Consider the following 18,588-nt stretch of genomic DNA (forward strand, 5'->3'; position numbering starts at 1 on the left):
GTGTGTGTGTCTCTGCACAAGAGAGGGTGTGATGGGAGTGGCGGTAAGTGCTGTGCATGTATCTGACTCGTGTGGACAGTGTGGGTGTGTCCAGAAATACAAATTACTGTGTTAGTGTGTATGGCATTAAGAGCTTCTCTGTGCATGGGAATGTGTCCCCTTGGGGCCCAGCTTGCTGCTTTTTGCAGGGGTGGGTGGGTGTGATACTAGGTGAGCGTCTGTGTGTGTACCTTTGTGCAGGGGGAGTGTATGTATACCCATGATCGTGTGTCTGCATAAGTATGTGTGTATCACTGGTTGTGTCCATCATTCTGATGCTGACCTCCTTTGTAAAGTGCTTTGAGACCTAGGAATGAAAAATGCTATCGCAGAGCTAGCTATTATATGTTTGCTTATGGTGTGAGGGATTGTGTGCATAGGCAAGGGTGTGTGTCTGTGAGAGTGTGGGAGTCTGCACTGTGCGTGGGTCCTTGGAGTAGTGCGTGTGTCTGTCTCCTCTGGGGAGGAAAGTACTGAAGGATGTTACACTCTGAGTTCTTTGGGGGGTATTTCTTGTGTTGTCAGTCGTGTTTTGGAATTTCCCCAGCCCTCCAAGGAAATGTCAGAACTGTTACATATGCACACAGTGTAAGCCTCCTTATGTTAGACTGAGTGGTTTGTCTGTGATCACGTGGTGTTATTCCTGTGCAACTGCATGCAGCATTCGTGTAATGATAAAGTACACTGGTGTGTTAGCGCAGGTAACAAGTCATTTATTTGTGATCGCATGGAGGCAGGTGTATGTGTGTAAAAGTCTCCACCTTTTTCCAATCCAGGCACAAAGCTAAGGCATAATTAGCTGGGCGCTCATGTTTCATGGCAGACTATCAAGCAGCTGCTGAATTGTCAGCTCAGTTGGTAGCCTCAGAAACAAAACAGCCCTTGTGTTTCGCATCATAGTTGTGCAATATTGACTTCAACCAGGCAGCTTTTGAGGGGGACAAAGTATAAGATTTTTTTTGCCCGTGATGTTCATGTAGGTCTGTTTTATTTCTAACATCATTTGGATATGCCACTTGAATGAGATTTTGCTTTTCCTAGCTGGTCACTGGCGCTGATTACTTAGTTTGGTTATTTTTATTGTATTTAAGGAAACAAGTGGAGAAGTTGGATGTTTGCAACAGCTGACAGGAAGATTCCCTGAGTCCTAGAGCATTCAGCAAAAGGAAAAAAGGGAGAACAAGATGATGATCCCGAGAGGTGGCAGGAAATCGTGACAAGACCTGTGATTGTCAACAGGACACCCAAGATCCTCACCACACATGACTATGCCAGGCAGTACATTTCAAACACCCAACATCTGCAGGGCTTTCTGATCTGGAGGGCAAAGGGTTCATCTACATGAGGTTTTTCCTGGGGCCGTATCTGTTGGAGTTCAGTGGACCACTAATGTGCTTCTGCATTATTGTGAACATGCCGAGAATCTGCAAGGTTTATCCTGTCTGATGAAGCTGGCAAACCCTGCACTCCGTCTTTCTATGCCCTCTGTGGTAGACCGCTAAATCAACTGAAGGGAGAAGGGGGCCAGGTAAGCCTCCGGCCAACAGCTGGCAGCTGAGTGCCCATCAGAACCCAAACCATTTTGAGGTGCCTTGGTGGCTGTTTGTAGCACTGCAGATATGGACACTGAGCTTCTCTGGCACCTTCTTGCATTGGCCTGGTCAACCTCACCATGCTAGTATATGGGAATGAAAACTTCCTCTCGGATGTAGTTTACATCATCCTGGAACTGGTCATTGCAGTGCTGGCCATCTTGGGGAATGCCCTGGTCTGCTGGGCAGTCTATCTGAACAGCAACCTGCAAAACGTCACCAACTACTTTGTGGTGTCCCTGGCTGCAGCTGACATTGCAGTGGGCGTGCTCGCGATCCCCTTTGCCATCACCATCAGCACTGGCTTCTGTGCCTTCTTCTATGGCTGCCTCTTCATCGCCTGCTTCGTCCTGGTTTTGACTCAGAGTTCCATCTTCAGTCTCCTGGCTATTGCCATTGACAGAATCATTGCTATCCGGATACCCCTCAGGTAAGCCCAGAGTGGGTGGGACCTGGGTTGGGGGCGGGGAGGAAGAATGCAGATGGAATGGGCATCTCTAGAGTATCCTAGGTGCTGTAATCAAGGAGGAAGAGAGAATTAAAGGAAACGATGCCACTTTCACTGTAATCTGAAAATGCTTTTTAGACCTCAAAACTTGCCCCTTCCTGCTGGATTTCCTGGATGTTGCATTTCTATTTCTAGCTCTTCCTTGTCCCACGTAGTATGTGCCCATGGCATTACCTGGACCCTGCCTAGGAGCTTACGTTCTGCACTGAGACAGACTCATGACTTAGCTGTAATGATCTGTGTTCTGAGTTGGAGCAGACAGTGCCAGACAGATTGCTGTGGGAAAGCTGAGCACAAAAGAGAGGTCACTCGGTATCACCCCACTGTGGACAGCAGGGGCTCTGTCTGGTCGGTGGAGGTGTGCTGTTACAGTGAGATTCTCTAGGGCACTGTTTCTCAAATGCGGCGACATGCAGGCACCAGGGGCTTTTCTTGTGGCCACAGCCTCCTGGGCTGTGATTGCGGGAGGCAGGAGGACCAGCGGCCCCGCCCCCTCCATGGTGCTCCTGGATGGACAGCCTTGGTGTTGGTTGCTGGGATTTCTAGCAAGGGTTGGCAGCCAGTGAGTTCCCCACCTTCTTGAGGCAGTGGGGCTCAGGATTTGCACTTCAGCCCAGGAGTGGCGGGCAAGGCAGGTTCTGGCTGCAAGGGTTTGGGCTCCAGCCCTGGGCTCCGGCCACGGGGCTTCAGGCTCCGCTGCCTCCCCCTGCCAACCCCATCTCCCCTGGCCCCTGATGCCTCCCCTGATCTCCCATCCAAGGCTTAATTTGTCCCCAGACTTGCTGGGGCTGATAAGTCAGCTGTGATAAGTGATACTTGTATGTTGGTTAATATCACTTATCACAGCAGACTTACTAGCTAGTAATACATAAATTATAACGATTTGGACATGTGTATCTGCATATTTATTTGTTTTTCCTAAAGCTAATTAAGTATTTTAGGAAAATATGAGTGGCCACCAGCAAGAGTTGGTGGCCACACTCTGAGGCCACCAAATAATTTGTCCTGAGAACCCCTGCTCTAGGGTAAGCATGCGGATGGGAATGGGAGGCATTCTTGGGGGCCGGGGGGGGGCTTTTAATCCTACACAGGCTAAGAGGGAGAGTGCGCTTTTTGTTCAACATGAGCAAGAGGATCCAGAGTGGATCAGGTGCAGCGTCTCTAACAGAGAAAGCTATTTGGTGACGGCCGGGTCCTGTCCCAAGTCCATCCCACAAGCGGGCACCCCACACACGGCATCCTTTTGGGGAAGAAAAGGACCTTCAAAATTAGAGCTTGCAAACTGAAACAGATCGTTTGCTGCTCTATGGACAAGTGGCCAGGGGGGTATTTTATCTTGTGTGTGGGAGCTGCCACTCTATCTGATCATCACAGTCCTGCAGATACATGCTGCCAGGATGGGACTTGACTGTCACCCGGCGCAGGTCAAACCCTGTACGTTCTGGGCTTATTACAAAGTGGGAAGCTCTGTGGAGCAGTTAACTGACAATGCCTCTGCGTCATTTCTCAGGCATTTAAGACACAGAGGAAGCCTGTAAATGAGTGATACCCTCCATTCTCCAGCAAGGGCAACCTGGACCAGAGCAGAGCAGGCTGTGACTAGTGACACCTCTGAACTGTCTCTCCATTCCTATGTATCATTCTCTCTCCTTTTCCCCTCTCACTTGTTCCTCGCCACACCTCACCCCGTACCCTCCAGCAGATTATTTTGATGCCCTCATCTGCAGAAGGAAATTGTAACGGCTCTTGCTTCTCATTTGCCACTCAGACACTCCTGAGGTGGTGACTGCAGCCTGATCCTGCTCAGTGGATGTGGGCTGTTCTCCTGCCCTCTCCTCTCCTCCCCCCTCAGACATAAATGGAGGGATGGAGGAGGAACCTGGCAGTGGGGAGAGACGGAGAGCGCCCTGGGGGCAGGCACATTCAGTATTGCAGCTAATTGACTATTTGATGAATTAAAGCAATTTGCTGCCCGTTTGGTAATTCTTTGACTTATACCCCAAAGCAAATAACGAGATAAAGCCTAATTTCCAGGTATTGTGCCTTTCTAGCAATAAGGAAACCCTCAGGGGCCAGTTCTCGGCTGATCCTTGCAGAGATGCACAAAGGATGGGGAAGGGCAGGAGCAAGAGATAGTTTTCATCCCTTTGACCATTCTCTCCCAGTGCCCCTGTGGGTGTTTTTGCCAGACCAAAGGGAGCATGGAGGAGGCAGTCATCTTCCCCCAGCCTCCACGGCAGCCCCAGTCAGCAAAGCAGGCTAGACACACCGGGAGCATGCTGTAACCTCTAAGGCTCTGTTATCACTGGAAATGGCGCAGCTGTAATGCTTCAGTGTAGGCAAGGGGAGGAGTTCTTCCGTTGCTGTAGGGGTTGTACCAGGGTCGGCAGAATTCTTCCGTTGGCCTAGCACTGTCTACACTTGGAGTTAGACTGGCTTAACTGTGTCTCTCAGGGGTGTGGCTTTTTCACATCCCTAAGCAACATAGCTGGGTTGATATCACTTTTTAGTGTAGACCTGGCCCAGAGGTGGGGAAGGATAGGCCTGCTGCCTGTTCTGCGTAGGAATTAAATATGGCTGCACAATTTAGCAATAGGTTTCTAATTTCTTAGAACGATCAGCCAAGTAGGCTGCAGAATGGCTAATTTCATTTGAACGGTACTCTTCCAAGTGCTGTGTCCCAGGCGAATGCCACAGAGAGAGACAAACCTCATTGAATGAGTCTGAATTATTCACTCATCTCTATTAATAGTGCATCAGATGAATTTGAGCATATTTACTGAGGAGCAGAAGGCTTGAAAAGATTAAATTTTTATTGGTAAATGTTGATTTAACCATACACAGAAACTGATGAGCAAATATATCTATAATAATCAACATTTACTGATAGGCAAAATGTTGCTTGAGAACTTACTAAATTTGATTTAAGGATATTTACTGGATATATTTTGACATGTAATGTTGACAATTTGTGTTGGTTATGGAGCTTTAATTTTTTTAATCTCAGTGTCTGCTGTTATTTAATAATTATTGTCTGACATACACCCCTATCATTTTGCACAACTGTGGAACTTTAAAGCAATAAGAATTTTAAATGCTTAAAAATAAACATTGATATTTTCCATCAAAATCTAATTGTGCTAAGCCTGTATGTAATAGAAAGATTGCATAATTTCATGTAACTGGTAGAAGACTAACATATGGAGTAGCTAATTCCCCCTACAGCAGAACTTAAAGTTAGTGGAAAGTCTGCAAAAGACTTGTGATGCTTGTGAAAATCAGAAGAATGCAAAATATGTAGCAGTGTGCAACCAAGGATGATGTACAATAGCACGCCACGTCAGGCCACACTGTATTTATTTATTAAACCAGGCAGTATCCAGGATACAAATGTTACCATCTTCCCCAGAAAGGTGGCATCTCTTCCCCCAAATTACACTGGCCCAAGGCACAGAAGTGTAAATATTCACTCTTGTATAAGTGACTGGTAGGTTTAGCATCTTGTGATCCATGAGAGCTAGAAACTGAAGGGGCATTCTGTCACTGGAAAAGGGAGAGTCCCAGGGTTTGAAAAGGATGCTCAACCCTTCCTTCTATGCCCTGAAGCTCCTAAAAGTTAGGCCTTAAAATCCCATAATTATTTATAGGTTGCCAAAATTAGATTTTTATGTTTTATAATTTTGACAGATAAGGATGTTTAATTTTTAAGCCTTTTTTAAAAATTTTATTGATTTAAATTTTCACAGTTGCAGGAAATTCAGGGAGAGTTAGAAAATAATTATTTAATGACAGTAAATGTTGAGATTCAAATAGTTAAGCTTTATAATTGTTAAAACACAAATTATCAACATCACATGTCAAAATTATACAAAGTTAATATCTGTAAATCAAACTCTAAGTTCTCAAACAGGATTTTTCTAATTTTGCCTATTGGTAAACTTCAGTGATTAGAGATGGAAATATGTTTTCGTTGGGGTGTGTGGGGTAAAATAAACATTTACCAACATTTATCTATAAAAATCAAATCCTTCCAAGCCTAATTATTATGTCTAGGGAAGCTGTTTTATGCCTCTTTTAGAGGTTTCTAGGATGTGTTAATTATATTTTTCTCTTCCTGTGAGGTCTTCACAGTGGGACTCATGGTGCTAAGGAAACCTGGCCTGTTACAGGTGGAAGGATATAAAAATAGTACCAGACTTAAAGTTAAGTATGTCAGTAGTCCCCTTAGGACTATTCACATGCTTAAAGTTAAGCATATGTAAATGTTTGCAGGACTGGGGTCATAAGGCTTAATGTCTCCCAAATGTATCTGCAAAACCCCTTTTAGTGTGGTATGTAACAATTCCATGGTGATGCGATAAATTTGGCTTTTGAAGGGTTGAGTCACTTATGTACTTTTGAAATCACCACCTCTGAGGGTGAATCATTTGAGATTATCTGCATGGCTTAGCTGTGGCTTTGCCACTTGTGAGCAGTGTGGCCATCCAGAACTCCTATTGATTAATAAAATCATCCTTTTAAGAATAAAAGGCTTCTGTCCCTTATCATTGTGAAGACATTCTCTGCACTGTGAACTAATGCAGTGCTCTTCACCTGAAGGCTGGTCTGTATGGCCTTTTGTACCACTATAACTATATCCTTTAGCAGATAGATTTGAAAACCAGTAAAGTTGCGTTATAGCCCCCTAGTTTGGGCACATGTCTAGGATGTAAGCTATACCATTACATTATGGAAATAAGCTACATCAATATCAGCACCTTTATACAAGTATAGCTGTGTCCACACAAGGGGACTGTTCCAATTTAGCTATTTCGGTAACAAATTGCACCCATGAGCAACATCGCTGAATCAGTACAAAAACCTGTGTGTAGCTTGGTGTACAAAAGGACCTGTGTGTTCCCCTTTGTTTGTCTTTTCCAGTAGCAGTGGTCGATCTTGTCAACTCTGTTTCCCCTGGAACAATCTATGGATCAATAGACCGCTTAATAGATTTCTGACCTCAGACATGAGGAGAAAGCGAAACCTGGTTAATGGAAAGGGGAAGTGATATTCACACTGTTCAAAATGTCATTTTTCAACACCTAAGTAACACAAACATTTGACAGACAGTTGGAGGAAAAGATCTTTTGTTAAAGATTCAACATTCCTGACCTGTCCGAGAGCTGGTGGGGAAAATACACACGCTTGGGTATAATTTATTTTTTTTAAAAAGTGTGTGTCAAACAATCAGTGATGAATTATGCTTAAAAATATCCCACAAATTCTAAACATTATTTTCCAAAAAAATTTTTGGTGGAAAATGGTACAAAATTTGAGAGACTTTCCAAAAGTTTTTCTAAGTGATTAGCTGATGATGCAAGGAATTATGGACTTGGCTACAAAGTCTGACAGGCGCTAATACAAGTTCTGCACTCCAGAAGTGGTACTGGGGCATGTTTGAGGTAGGGAGAAGCACTGGATGTTGAATGGTTCAGGGGTAAGTCGTTCATGTCCCTAATATGCCAGGTGCACTGAGAGCCTCTGCTCACTGGTACAACAAAACCTGGATGTTATAAATAAAACTGGTTGGTCCTGGTTAGCCCTAGGGCAAAGTTGATGGCCAAGAACAATAGGCATTTCCCAAGTCCTTTGCTGCCAGAAAAGGCTAAGAGGGCACACTGTCCAAGCATATGACTTTGCGTGTGTGGGGGGAGGGTGGTAAAAAAGGTATTCCCATGATGAAATAGCAGGTAGGTGAGGTGCACTGGATAGAAGAAGACAGGTTTTCTTCCTGCAATCAAACAGAAAAGTTCTCAAATTACCATTTGTCCAGCACATTGTCCCCATTCTCAAAGGTAACAAGCTTTTATTTGTGAGACAAGGTGGGTGAGGTAATGTCTTGAACCAACTTTTGTTGGTGAAAGAGCCATGCTTTCGAGCTGATATAGAGCTCTTCTCTCTTTCACCAACAGAAGTTGGTCCAAGAAAATATTTTATCTCATCCACCTTGTCTCTAATATCCTGGGACCAGTACGGCTACAACAACACTGCAAACAACGATGGAAGAAATCCTTTTATTTGTGATGATCCAACGTCAATACATATAACAACATGCTGAACTGGAAATCTTTCTTCCCACTCTCATTTGCTCCTGGATAACCTAGATGTGCAAGTAATTGTGGGCACCCCTTTTCTTAGGATTGCGGAGACCCATGTTCCCAGTCACTTGGAAGTTCTCTGTAAGGTGTTTCTGATGGCTAGTGTTGAATTTGCAGCTATGAGCTCATATTGGAATGAAAGGTCACATTTTCATCACCACAGATTGAAATTAATTGGATGTAGTGAGCCCTGCTTGAAACCTGAGATGCTGAAAAGTCCTCTTAAATGTCCACTTGAGTTGCCCTATTGCTAATCTTGGAGTTCAGATGTGGTATGGAAGCTCACGCTTGATAATTGAACCCTGTGCAAGTAAAGTGGCTGCTGAAATGGCTGATTTTCTGTTTTAAATCCCACGTTTTGGATCTGAGCAGTCAGATGTGCCCTTAGACATCCCTGGGTTCACACCCTTTTTTCTGTCCATAGTTTGTAATGCTCTTCCCTCCCGATGTAACCTGTTTTGGGGCAAACATTGTTTTTCACACCCTTGCTTCTGCTGGCGTAGAATTAAACAGCCCTGCTTGGAGTGAATGTAGTTTATTTCCTCATTTGTATGCTAACACCACTAGCCATGTGTTAGTTCCTGGCTGCTCGAGAAGCACCAGAACAGCTCACTGTAACGAGGCTTTTGACATCTGGAAGATGTTCTGCCTTGGAGTATCACTTGCTACCAGACTCACTACTTATTATCCATTGCCCAGTGAAATCAATGGGGTCAAGCTTTGCAGTAACTGTTGATAGGATCAGTCCCTTTGATTATAACCTCTTCAGGGCAGGAATCTGACTTTTTAAATGCTCAGAGCCTGCGCCCTCTTGGATCCTATATTAATGATTTTATTTCTGTCTATTTAAACATTTGTATTTGGTTCCCATCTCTAAGGCACTTGGCTGCTCTACAGCAATAAATCCAGTCTGTGTGTAGTCCTTCAATCTCTACAGACCTGAGTTCACTTTCTTACTAGGTTACAGAGGTGGTGAGGTTTGTCACCTTGTCCTGACACTTTCAGAATTGCTGCAAACTTGTTTGTAGATAGTGTGTTTTCATCTCTCTCTGTCTCTATGGACCTGTCAAATGGGATTGTTTGAGGCACAACTCAAACCTCTTGGAGATCCCTGAATGAGAGGTGCTATAGAAGGACCCAGTTCTATGCTGATTAATTCTACTGCCAGCCCAGTACTGTAGGGCAGTACAGCAAGGAGGATGCTTGGGTTAAAAGCTGTTTCACAAGCCTTTGAAGCCTGTTGCGTGGAAATCCCCAGAGGGTAAGAGCACAGGGAGGCAAGAGGTCACTGGGAGCTGCAATAAATGTATTTTTAGTGTCAGGGAAGGGACCTCTCCAGCCGTGGGATAACAGCTGTACAATTTCAAAATTCCTCCTGACAAAGATGCAGCCAATTCTAGGGTTTTTTTTAAAGCTTCAAGTGCCATCTGCCAATCTCTTGTTCCCTCTTTGTAATTTTAAATATACATTTTGAAGCACAGGTATAATTCCACTCATGTCGGTTAAAACTGAACTTAAGAGTAACTCCACTTCTCTCCTCCTGGATTGGCAGTATTCTTGACACTTTCTGAGGATTCACACAACTGTCACCAGTTTCTAGAGAAACCTTATCTATCTTCCAGATCTGGATTGAGTCCTCTCGCCAGCTTGTAGAGAAAAGAGTTGCAGCATGCTTTTTGTTTTTCCCCCAGTCTCCCACTTTTTATGCTTTTGAAATGAGATTAAAGAATAAATGAATGATCATCCTGCACTCCCATCTCATGCCTGGCTGTATTTTCCAGGAGCTAAGAACACATGCCAGCTCCCAGTTCTGTTCTCTGGCTGAGACAAGCAGCATCCCTCCTCCCCTTCCCTGCAGAGCTTTAGTTTGCCTTAGGAGAGGAGTGTGTGTGGGAAGAACAAACCCATTGAGAAAGAGAGCGAGGGTTGTTTTTCTTTCTTTCTTTTTTTTTTTTTAAAGTTTGATTGTTAAAAGAATCCGACATGGGGAAAGAAGCAATGCAACTACTGGAGAACATGGGAGCAGCCCCTAGTCAGATCACGCACGCACAGGGTCAAGTACAGTGTGGGACCCAACAACGGACAATGTGGGAACCCTGCCATTCCCTTTCTGTGTGAAGTACTATGAGGGGAAAAGAGATTGTACTCAGATGTGACACACTACTACGACTTATATTTTCAAAGCGTACAGCTGGTACCTTCAGCTGTGGGCTTACAGCAGCATGCTAGCCCCAGGGATCAGCTAATATTTGAAACAAACAAAGGTCTTTTGGTGGTGTGTCAGGTTCTTACCGTGCTTCTGTTTTTTCTCTCAAAATAGTGGGGTGGATTTATTGCCGAAAGCACGGGCGTGAGGGATATACTGATGTGTTGACCACAGAGCTCTGCCAGACCACAGTAGGTCCTGTTATTCAGACTCCTTTATCTTTCTTCAGCTGAGGCAGCCAGCCATGCTGCATTGGGTATTTTGTGAAAGGCCCAACTGTCAGCATTGCTCAGCTGCTGAGACTTGGTTCTGGATCCCGTCTCAGTTGATCGGCGTTGGGTTGGCCATACTGAATTCCCAGTGACTGCCATCAAAGGAGTGCTGTGTTGTCTGAGCTCTGATACTGAACTAATGGTGACCTTTCTCTGAGACCCGGCTGTAAGATCTATGAATTGGGCAACTAGCACAGTATCCTAGAGCTCTGTGACACTGGGCAGTTGTACTGTACTCCTGGGTCCCTACCTGCACTCAGACAGGGAGCAAGCAACACTATACAACAGAGATGCTGAGTAGCTATTTCTGCCTTTGGCAGTACATAGAGATAAAGTTAGAGCAGCAGCTCTGGGTGTTTCAGTTCCCTGCAGGCGGAGGGGCAGAGCAGGGCGGTTGCTTCCTCTATGCTTTGACAAGCAGGCTCATAACCACGAGTGAGTATTTGTAAGGCAGAGAAGGGAAATGTTGATCGGCTTTATTTGTTTGGAGCTGACCTGTGCTGCTGGCTTCGCCACCCAAGAATGGAAAGGGTAGATTAGAAGGGCTCCTCATTCAGGTCCAGCATCACTCTGGCCCTCACTGGGTTGAGGGAAATGGGCTCAGCACTGCAGTTCAGTGATGCTTTGGATAAGCACATTGCAGTGAGCTGGAGTATTTCATGAAAGTACTTCCCCCATACATGCCATGGAGATGAGCATTGGGAAGTTACTTGGGTATCAGGTGCTTGTACCAGTTACGCTGTTTAATCCTCCTCTCCTCTGCTTTCCAGGTACAATGGTTTGGTGACCAGCTCGCGAGCCAAAGGTATCATTGCCATCTGCTGGGTCTTGTCCTTCATCATCGGCCTGACGCCCATGCTGGGCTGGAACAAATGCTCCAAGAGGGAATCTCAGGACACCAATGACTCCTTGTCCAGCAACTGCAGTAAAAGCATGGTAGCTTGTCTCTTCGAGACAGTGGTCACCATGGAGTACATGGTCTACTACAACTTCTTTGCCTGTGTGTTGGTGCCCCTCCTCCTCATGTTTGGCATCTACTTGAAAATCTTTCTGGCAGCCAGGCGGCAGCTCAAACAGATGGAGAACAAGATGGTACATGGGGAACGCTCACGCTCTACTTTGCAGAAGGAAGTCCATGCGGCCAAGTCTTTGGCCATCATTGTTGGGTTGTTTGCCGTTTGTTGGCTTCCACTCCACATAATAAACTGCTTCACACTCTTTTGCCCAGATTGTGCCCGTCCTCCCCTCTGGCTGATGTACCTGGCCATTATCCTGTCTCATGCCAACTCTGTAGTGAACCCATTGATTTATGCCTACCGGATCAGGGAATTCCGACTCACCTTCCGTAAAATTCTCAGGCAGCATATTGTAGGCAAGAAGCAGTTCAAGACTGGTACTGCCAGTACTAGGACTTCCACTTATGGTGGGGATGGAGAGAATGCCAGCATTAGGATCAGTGAATACGCCCTGAACATATACGCCAATGGGGAGTTGGGTGCTATCCACAAAGATACTGACATGCAGGACTTGAGTAAATGCAACACAGATTTGGAATGGCACCACAATGGGAATTCACTAGACATGGAGATAAATGGGCATCTCCCACATTCCTGCAAAAATGGGAACCTTTCAGATGCGTGCAGGAACATGGAGCTTCTTAGTGAAGAGCTAATTGGCATTCGTGTCTCTTACTCTGAACTGGAGAATTCAACCTTGGTGGCAGCTGACATTTCCTGATGATTCTCACAACGTCTTCCCACTGGAACGAAATCTGTTGTTTTTTTTTGTTTTTTTCTGTTGGCTGCCTCTGCTATGGCAGAAAAGGAGGATGAGGGGAAAAGAGGAGCGAGGCCAGGTCGCTATCACGTAGGGGGTCCCTACCCAGGACTGATGGGAAGATCCGAAGATCTAGACTGGAAAAAGATCGAGAGGCACCGTTTTAAACAAAGGAATAGGAGGGACACTATAGCTGTCAAAGGCCCAGCTCAGATTGAAGAGAGCAAAGGTCAAATCTGACATCTGAATTTTAGCATTGGGAGACTCTGCTCCAGCAGGGTGTGTTATGACATTATGCTGTACTGTGTGTCTGTGATTGTTCATCAGTTTAGTGTCTTTACCAACAGAAATAAAGTTGTGGCTGAAACATTTACTACTTCCTGAGGAGGAAGAGGGGGTGGGGCTTTTAACACTGTTGCCTCAGCAAAAGTAGCGGGTATAGCAGTGCCTACTGGTCAGGAAAGATGCCTGTGCTGCCTGGAGAGTGAAGGGATTCACTTGGTGGGAACTTTCAACATCTTCAACTGAGAGATTCTGTTTTAAAATCAGTTTCCTGATTTTTCACTCACTGCTAAATCAGTTATGAGTGATATTCCAGTGAGCTGGAATATGGACAGAAGGTTTTACCTCCCCTGTGCTCCATGGAGATGGGCCACTGGGAAGTTACTTGTGCTATTATGTTGTCAGTTATTAATGTTTACAAGAGTGGGTGGCTCCATCCAAGCCTTCAGTGTCCCAGCTATATCCTGACACGTTGAAGCAAACTGGTAACTATATTTCAGACCCTTCCATTTCACTGAAAGAACAATATATATGATGATTTGATAGTTCTGTTAGCCAAAGGGACACTGGCAGGTGTCTGTGTGGTAACGGCAGGGCAGGGGCAGGTCTGTGTGGGAAGGGCTGATCAGGTGGTGATGGCAGGTTTTGTGAATTGCTGGCAGGTGTGTTGGTAGCAGTGAGAGGTGACCACAGGCTGGTACTAGGTCCATGGTTGCAATGTCTTTGTGGTTGGTTCTTTCATCTGTCTATCTTTGTATCTCTGCACCTGTGTACGCAGAATGCCCATTCATTCCACAGCCTTAGTTACGTTTTCTCTAGAATTCCTCTTTTTGGTGAACTTTAATTTCTCATCTTTCCTGAAAGTAAAAATAACTTTTAAAACTGAACGTTGTTTTAAAGTTGGAATTCAAATGAGCCCAAGTTCATTAAAACCTTTTTTTTCTATATTGTTTCAAACAACTCCTGGAATCTGGTTAACCGTGAAGCCCTGTAGCATGTGGGTGTGCATTACAAATGAGTGCGTGTGCATATGTGTGCACCAGTAGAAGTGGGGGGCATGTGAGTGCGGTTTGAGAGAGAGAGAAGCTTTATTTCAGAGAACTGGAAAACAACCACCCCGATCTGTGCAGACATAGCATTAGCCTTGCCTGCCTGTCTGATAGATCATGATCTAATCTGTCTCTAATACAGGGTACGTGACAGTGTGGTGCGTTACAAAGGGTTTTTACATGTGTTTGGAATGGCCTCTTACTTGTAACTGGTGAAGCCACTCATCCTAAAGGGGGCCAATAAAATCTTTATCCAAGCCCAACCAGCTTGTATGCTGCATCTGCCATGTATGGTTACGAAAAAAAAACAAAAAACTATTCCAAAGATCACCTAAAATAGCTATTACTGTAGCACTGGTGTGGAAAAAAATCTATCCCAGGGCCTTCTGGGGCTAGAGGCAGGTGCCGTCTGTCCCACTGGTAACCTAGGAATTTCCCCTTTCCAGTGATCCATTCTTTGACCCTGAAGCATTTATATATCTCCACTCAATCCTGTCACTGGTCCAGGTCTGAGCATTGGCCATCCCAGACCTCAGATCAGGGTAACTTTTTTTGAGGGGAAAGATTCTGAAATTTGGGGACAAGAAAAGGAAACCCAATGCTTATTCTTCTTCATTCCTTATTGACAAGCTATTTAAAGGGCATTTCCTTTCCATTGTGCTCCCTGGGTGAATGGGGGTGGGAGGGTTGGTGTATGACTTTGGAGAGAGTTTAGCAGTGAAGCTCCCAGGCCAGTACAGGGCTTTCAGCAAGTACGTCTGTCAGACAGATAAAAAGTTACTTTTGCCACCAAAGAGCTCAGCAAAAAGACAAAGCAAGTATTAAAACAGGGGTTCTCAAACTGGGGGTCGGGACCCCTCGGGGGTCACGAGGATATTACATGGGGGGTCACGAGCTGTCAGCCTCCACACCAAACCCCACTTTGCATCCAGCATTTATAATGGTGTTTAAATATATATATATATATAAAAAAGTGTTTTTAATTTATAAGGGGGGGGGGTCGCACTCAGAGGCTTGCTATTTGAAAGGGATCACCAGTGCAAAAGTTTGAGAACCACTGTATTAAAACAATAGACATCACAGTCCAGTTGAATCAGTTCCTTTTTGGCATGAGTCTTCCATGTAGTCTCTCAGAGGAATGTATTATCAGGCTCCATAGCTTGCGTTTGGGATTTTATTACTTGTGATCTTTCCTGGTGGAATATATTCCTCTATGCTATGTGGGGGATTGTGCATCTCCGACCTTCTGTAACCTTCCAGCAGTGGAGGAATACATGAAGGGCTCTGATGTTTTCAGAACTCAGTTAGGCGCTGAAATGCTACTAAGAATAACACAAGATGACATCCTGCCTTCATATCATAACAATTAGGTCTACACAGAAGCAAAGCAGGGAAGGAAGTGTGGGAAAATATCAGCATTGCTCATGTGCTGGAACACACACAAGTTCAGAAAGTGTGTGCTGTCACGTTCTGGTGGCTGTCACTCTGGGATCTGCCTGATGCTGTATTACATCAAACTTTACAAGAACCAACACAAGCTGGCTGCCTTCCACTTCTCCCCGAGCTTCCTCACACCCAAACATGCAGCTTGGTTACTACCAGGACAGAGTTGATCTATGTGGGTTTAACAAACTTGGGGGGTCTCACTGGAAAACCCTCCATCCTAACTGGGTTGTCATATAAGCTCACTTGGTCTTCAGCGGTCTTGGAATTGGCTCCAGTGTTGCTGTTCAGGGCATTCAACCAGCTGTGTCAAATGCTCTTTCATTGTTAACATGCAGAGCTGAAAGGAAATGGGGTCTCCCTAGCCCCCAAAGCTGAAGGCAAGCTGAGGCTGGGATTGATTCACGGGTTGTGGGCAGGACTGGGGGAGCTTGCACTAGATTGTTATCCCTTCCCCAGGCAGAGGGCAGCTCAGCTTGTAAGGATTTATGGATGATGCAAGCTCCTTGGGGCAGGGACCATCTTTTGTTCCGGGTTCATACAGCAACTACCACAATGGGTTCCTGGTCCATAATTGGGATTTGTAGGTGCTATGATCATCATCATCCAGAAAAGATGACTAGGAGATGACATGGAGCCCATCAGATTACACCCGTCTGTCTTTCGGCTGATATGTGTTAGGGGTGGACCTTCAGGATATCTTGCTGGGGGAAATGTCAGACAAGCAGATGAGGGCTGCCATGCTCAGGAGCACTGGTTGGACACAAGTGTCCCTATGCTCACTGGACAATGTTAAACGGGCAATCAATAGCTTTAGGAGCCAGCGTTGCTAGCACATAGTGACGTTGACAGCAAACTCCACAGACACAGTATTGGACTCCCTGTCAAGGTGCTGCCAACCCTAAGCACTGAAAAATCATCAGTCAGGCCCCCAAATACTACAAGATTTTAAAAAAGCAGGGCATTTTGGGTTCTGTTTGTTTGCCTTCCTCTTTTTGATCCTTTTTCAGATTCATGTTTTCAGGTTTGTCTCCATATTTGTGAATTGGAAGTACAGATTTGAATGTGAGAACGTGACTCCAGGAGCTGGGGCTGTAGCAAAACCATCACACATTGTGAGGCTCTTTATTTGATTGTGATTGGCAACACTGGGCATCACCACCGTAATCTGATGGCTGTTTAGGCCGAGAGTCTGAGGAGAGCCAGAGAAGAGGAGCTCTGTGCAAAGTATATGCTTTTCTCCTGACTCTTCTATCTGTCCTTTTCAACTATCTATCTGTTATACCACTCTTCTCTCAACTTCAAAAATCAGTGGTCAATACAAAGGTCAAAGATGATGTGCTTCTCCCCCTCCCACATCCTCCTCACTTCCTTTGCAGTGGAGAATGGTTAGCTGATGAAACACAGCTGTTCTGAAGAAGAGAAGGAGCCTGGGGCGGGGGGCAGGGGAGCATGGAGGTGGCAATCAGGGAAGGAGCAGAAGACTCTTAGGGAAGCCAAGATGCAGGGGACTGGGCCACTGGGAAGGAGGTAGGGGCTAGAGGGAGTCTGTTCCAGTTCAGTGAAACTATTCTTCTAAAAATGTCCCTCTCCCCACAGAGAGAGCTATCTAGTGTCTGATTCTGTGTGAGGAAGATTCCATGAATTTCATCATTCCCAAGAGACTAGCAAATTCCAGCGTTTATTTTCCTTGCACAGTTTTAGACGAGGTTCTGGCTGATTGCGAGGATTGAGTTTATCAAGAGCCATTCTTAGGGCATTTTGCTTGATAGCGTGCTGTCTGGTTGTGTGCGCACAATGCGTCACAACTTTATTCTGTATAGCATGGTTCAGACGGACTGTGTGAATAGTACAATTGCAGAGTTAAATAGCAGAAAGCTATGTATCGACAAGACCAAGACGTTTGAATGACAGATGACACTTGAAAATTGGTGGAAAGAAACAGGAAGAGCTATTTCAGACAATGAGTGTTTACCAATGAATTTGTAATTTGTGCTGGTCAGTGAGTGAATGCTTGTGTTTAGGGACAGGTTTGGAAAAAATAGGGAGATTTTGGAGAGCTCGGGTGGGGGGCAGAAGTGTGCTGGAGGATTCTGGAGCATTCAGGGGACAGGAACATGCTGGAAGATTTGGGGAGATGCATTGTGGGTTCCGGGGGCGCACACAGGTGGCATGGCTATCCTGGATAACCCATGCTTTCCATATTTATGCTTGATTTCCCCAAGCAGGTGTAGCTGATTGTTCCCACCTGGTCATTATGTGGCTGAGGCAGAACAGATTCTGGGGGGGCTCCCCCTTCACAGATGCTGCTCATCTTCTTAGAACGTCCAGATGTAGCAAAGGCCTTTCTTCTTGATCTACATCTGATGAGCCCTTATTTAAAAATAAATAAATAACCTAACAACATTCTACAGGAATGGCTAACCAAATAACAGCAGCGCTACTGAGCGGGGTGTACCATCACAGCTGTAGAATACTCCATTGTTCTGTGATAAGGAAGCTGCCTAAAGATCAATCCTCTCCATAGTTACCATTGGCAGGGGAATCGGCCCTGGCACCTCGCTCCAGTGCTGAGTGGAAGAGGTCAAAGGTCTGATTTTGATCTTCCTTTCACCAGCATGAATCAGGAGTAACTAAAATGAAGTTTCACCAGTGGGAAATTGGTGTGAGAAGATAATCTGGGCCCCAAATGCCTAGAATGCAAGAATCAGGCCTGAATCTGTTTCTTGTACCTCCCAGCCTTACTTTGGAAGTTAGATTAGTTCAAGCCACAATGTACCAAAATCAGGACTGGATCCTTTTTATCCCAGAGCAACTGTTGCATTCACTCCTTGCCTCCTTCCCACTCACAGGAGAATTTTTCCTCTATCCTCTGCTTCTCAGAACCATCATCTCCATCTTGTATTACACCTTCCCACTGACCCGTGGGGCAAGGGGACCCAAACACCCCAGTGCATATGTGGTATCTCTTACCCTTTTAATTTAAATGTTTTATAAATGATATATTGGCTGCTCCCCCTTTCCCTCTATCAATGTCTATCACTTCGGAGTGGGAGAAGAGGGGGTGGATTCTGTGCATGTAATTATATTTTAAGTGCATCGACCAATGGTTTAGAATGTGTTGAGTCATCAGACAGCCGGGAACTGAGGAGCCCGCTGCTGGTGATGCTGAGTGTAATGTCTTGGTTACATTTTTTTTAAATGAGCATTAAAATAATAAAATATATTTCTAAAGGCGTGTGAGTGCCTTTGTGTCCTGGGCTGCAGAAGCTGGCCCGCCCTCT

General features: G+C 45.2%; 1 protein-coding gene across 1 annotated transcript; it reads left to right on the forward strand.

Annotated features, from left to right (window-relative positions):
• The first annotated feature begins 1,128 nt into the window (after positions 1–1,128).
• On the forward strand, positions 1,129–18,542 carry ADORA2A (adenosine A2a receptor). The gene is made up of 2 exons (XM_037878842.2): positions 1,129–2,061; positions 11,525–18,542. Exons 1-2 carry the CDS (start codon positions 1,712–1,714, stop codon positions 12,489–12,491), a joined length of 1,317 nt encoding a protein of 438 aa, XP_037734770.1. The 5' UTR covers positions 1,129–1,711; the 3' UTR covers positions 12,492–18,542.
• Positions 18,543–18,588: the final 46 nt, after the last annotated feature.

This window comes from Chelonia mydas, chromosome 15 (genome assembly GCF_015237465.2).
Source record: "Chelonia mydas isolate rCheMyd1 chromosome 15, rCheMyd1.pri.v2, whole genome shotgun sequence".
Taxonomy (NCBI): domain Eukaryota; kingdom Metazoa; phylum Chordata; order Testudines; family Cheloniidae; genus Chelonia; species Chelonia mydas.

Excerpts from the sequence above, each read along its gene's own strand:
- ADORA2A (XM_037878842.2), top strand. The coding sequence starts at position 1,712 with ATGCTAGTATATGGGAATGAAAACTTCCTCTCGGATGTAGTTTACATC. Across the intron at positions 2,062-11,524 it reads GCTATCCGGATACCCCTCAG|GTACAATGGTTTGGTGACCA; the intron begins GTAAGCCCAGAG and ends TCTGCTTTCCAG.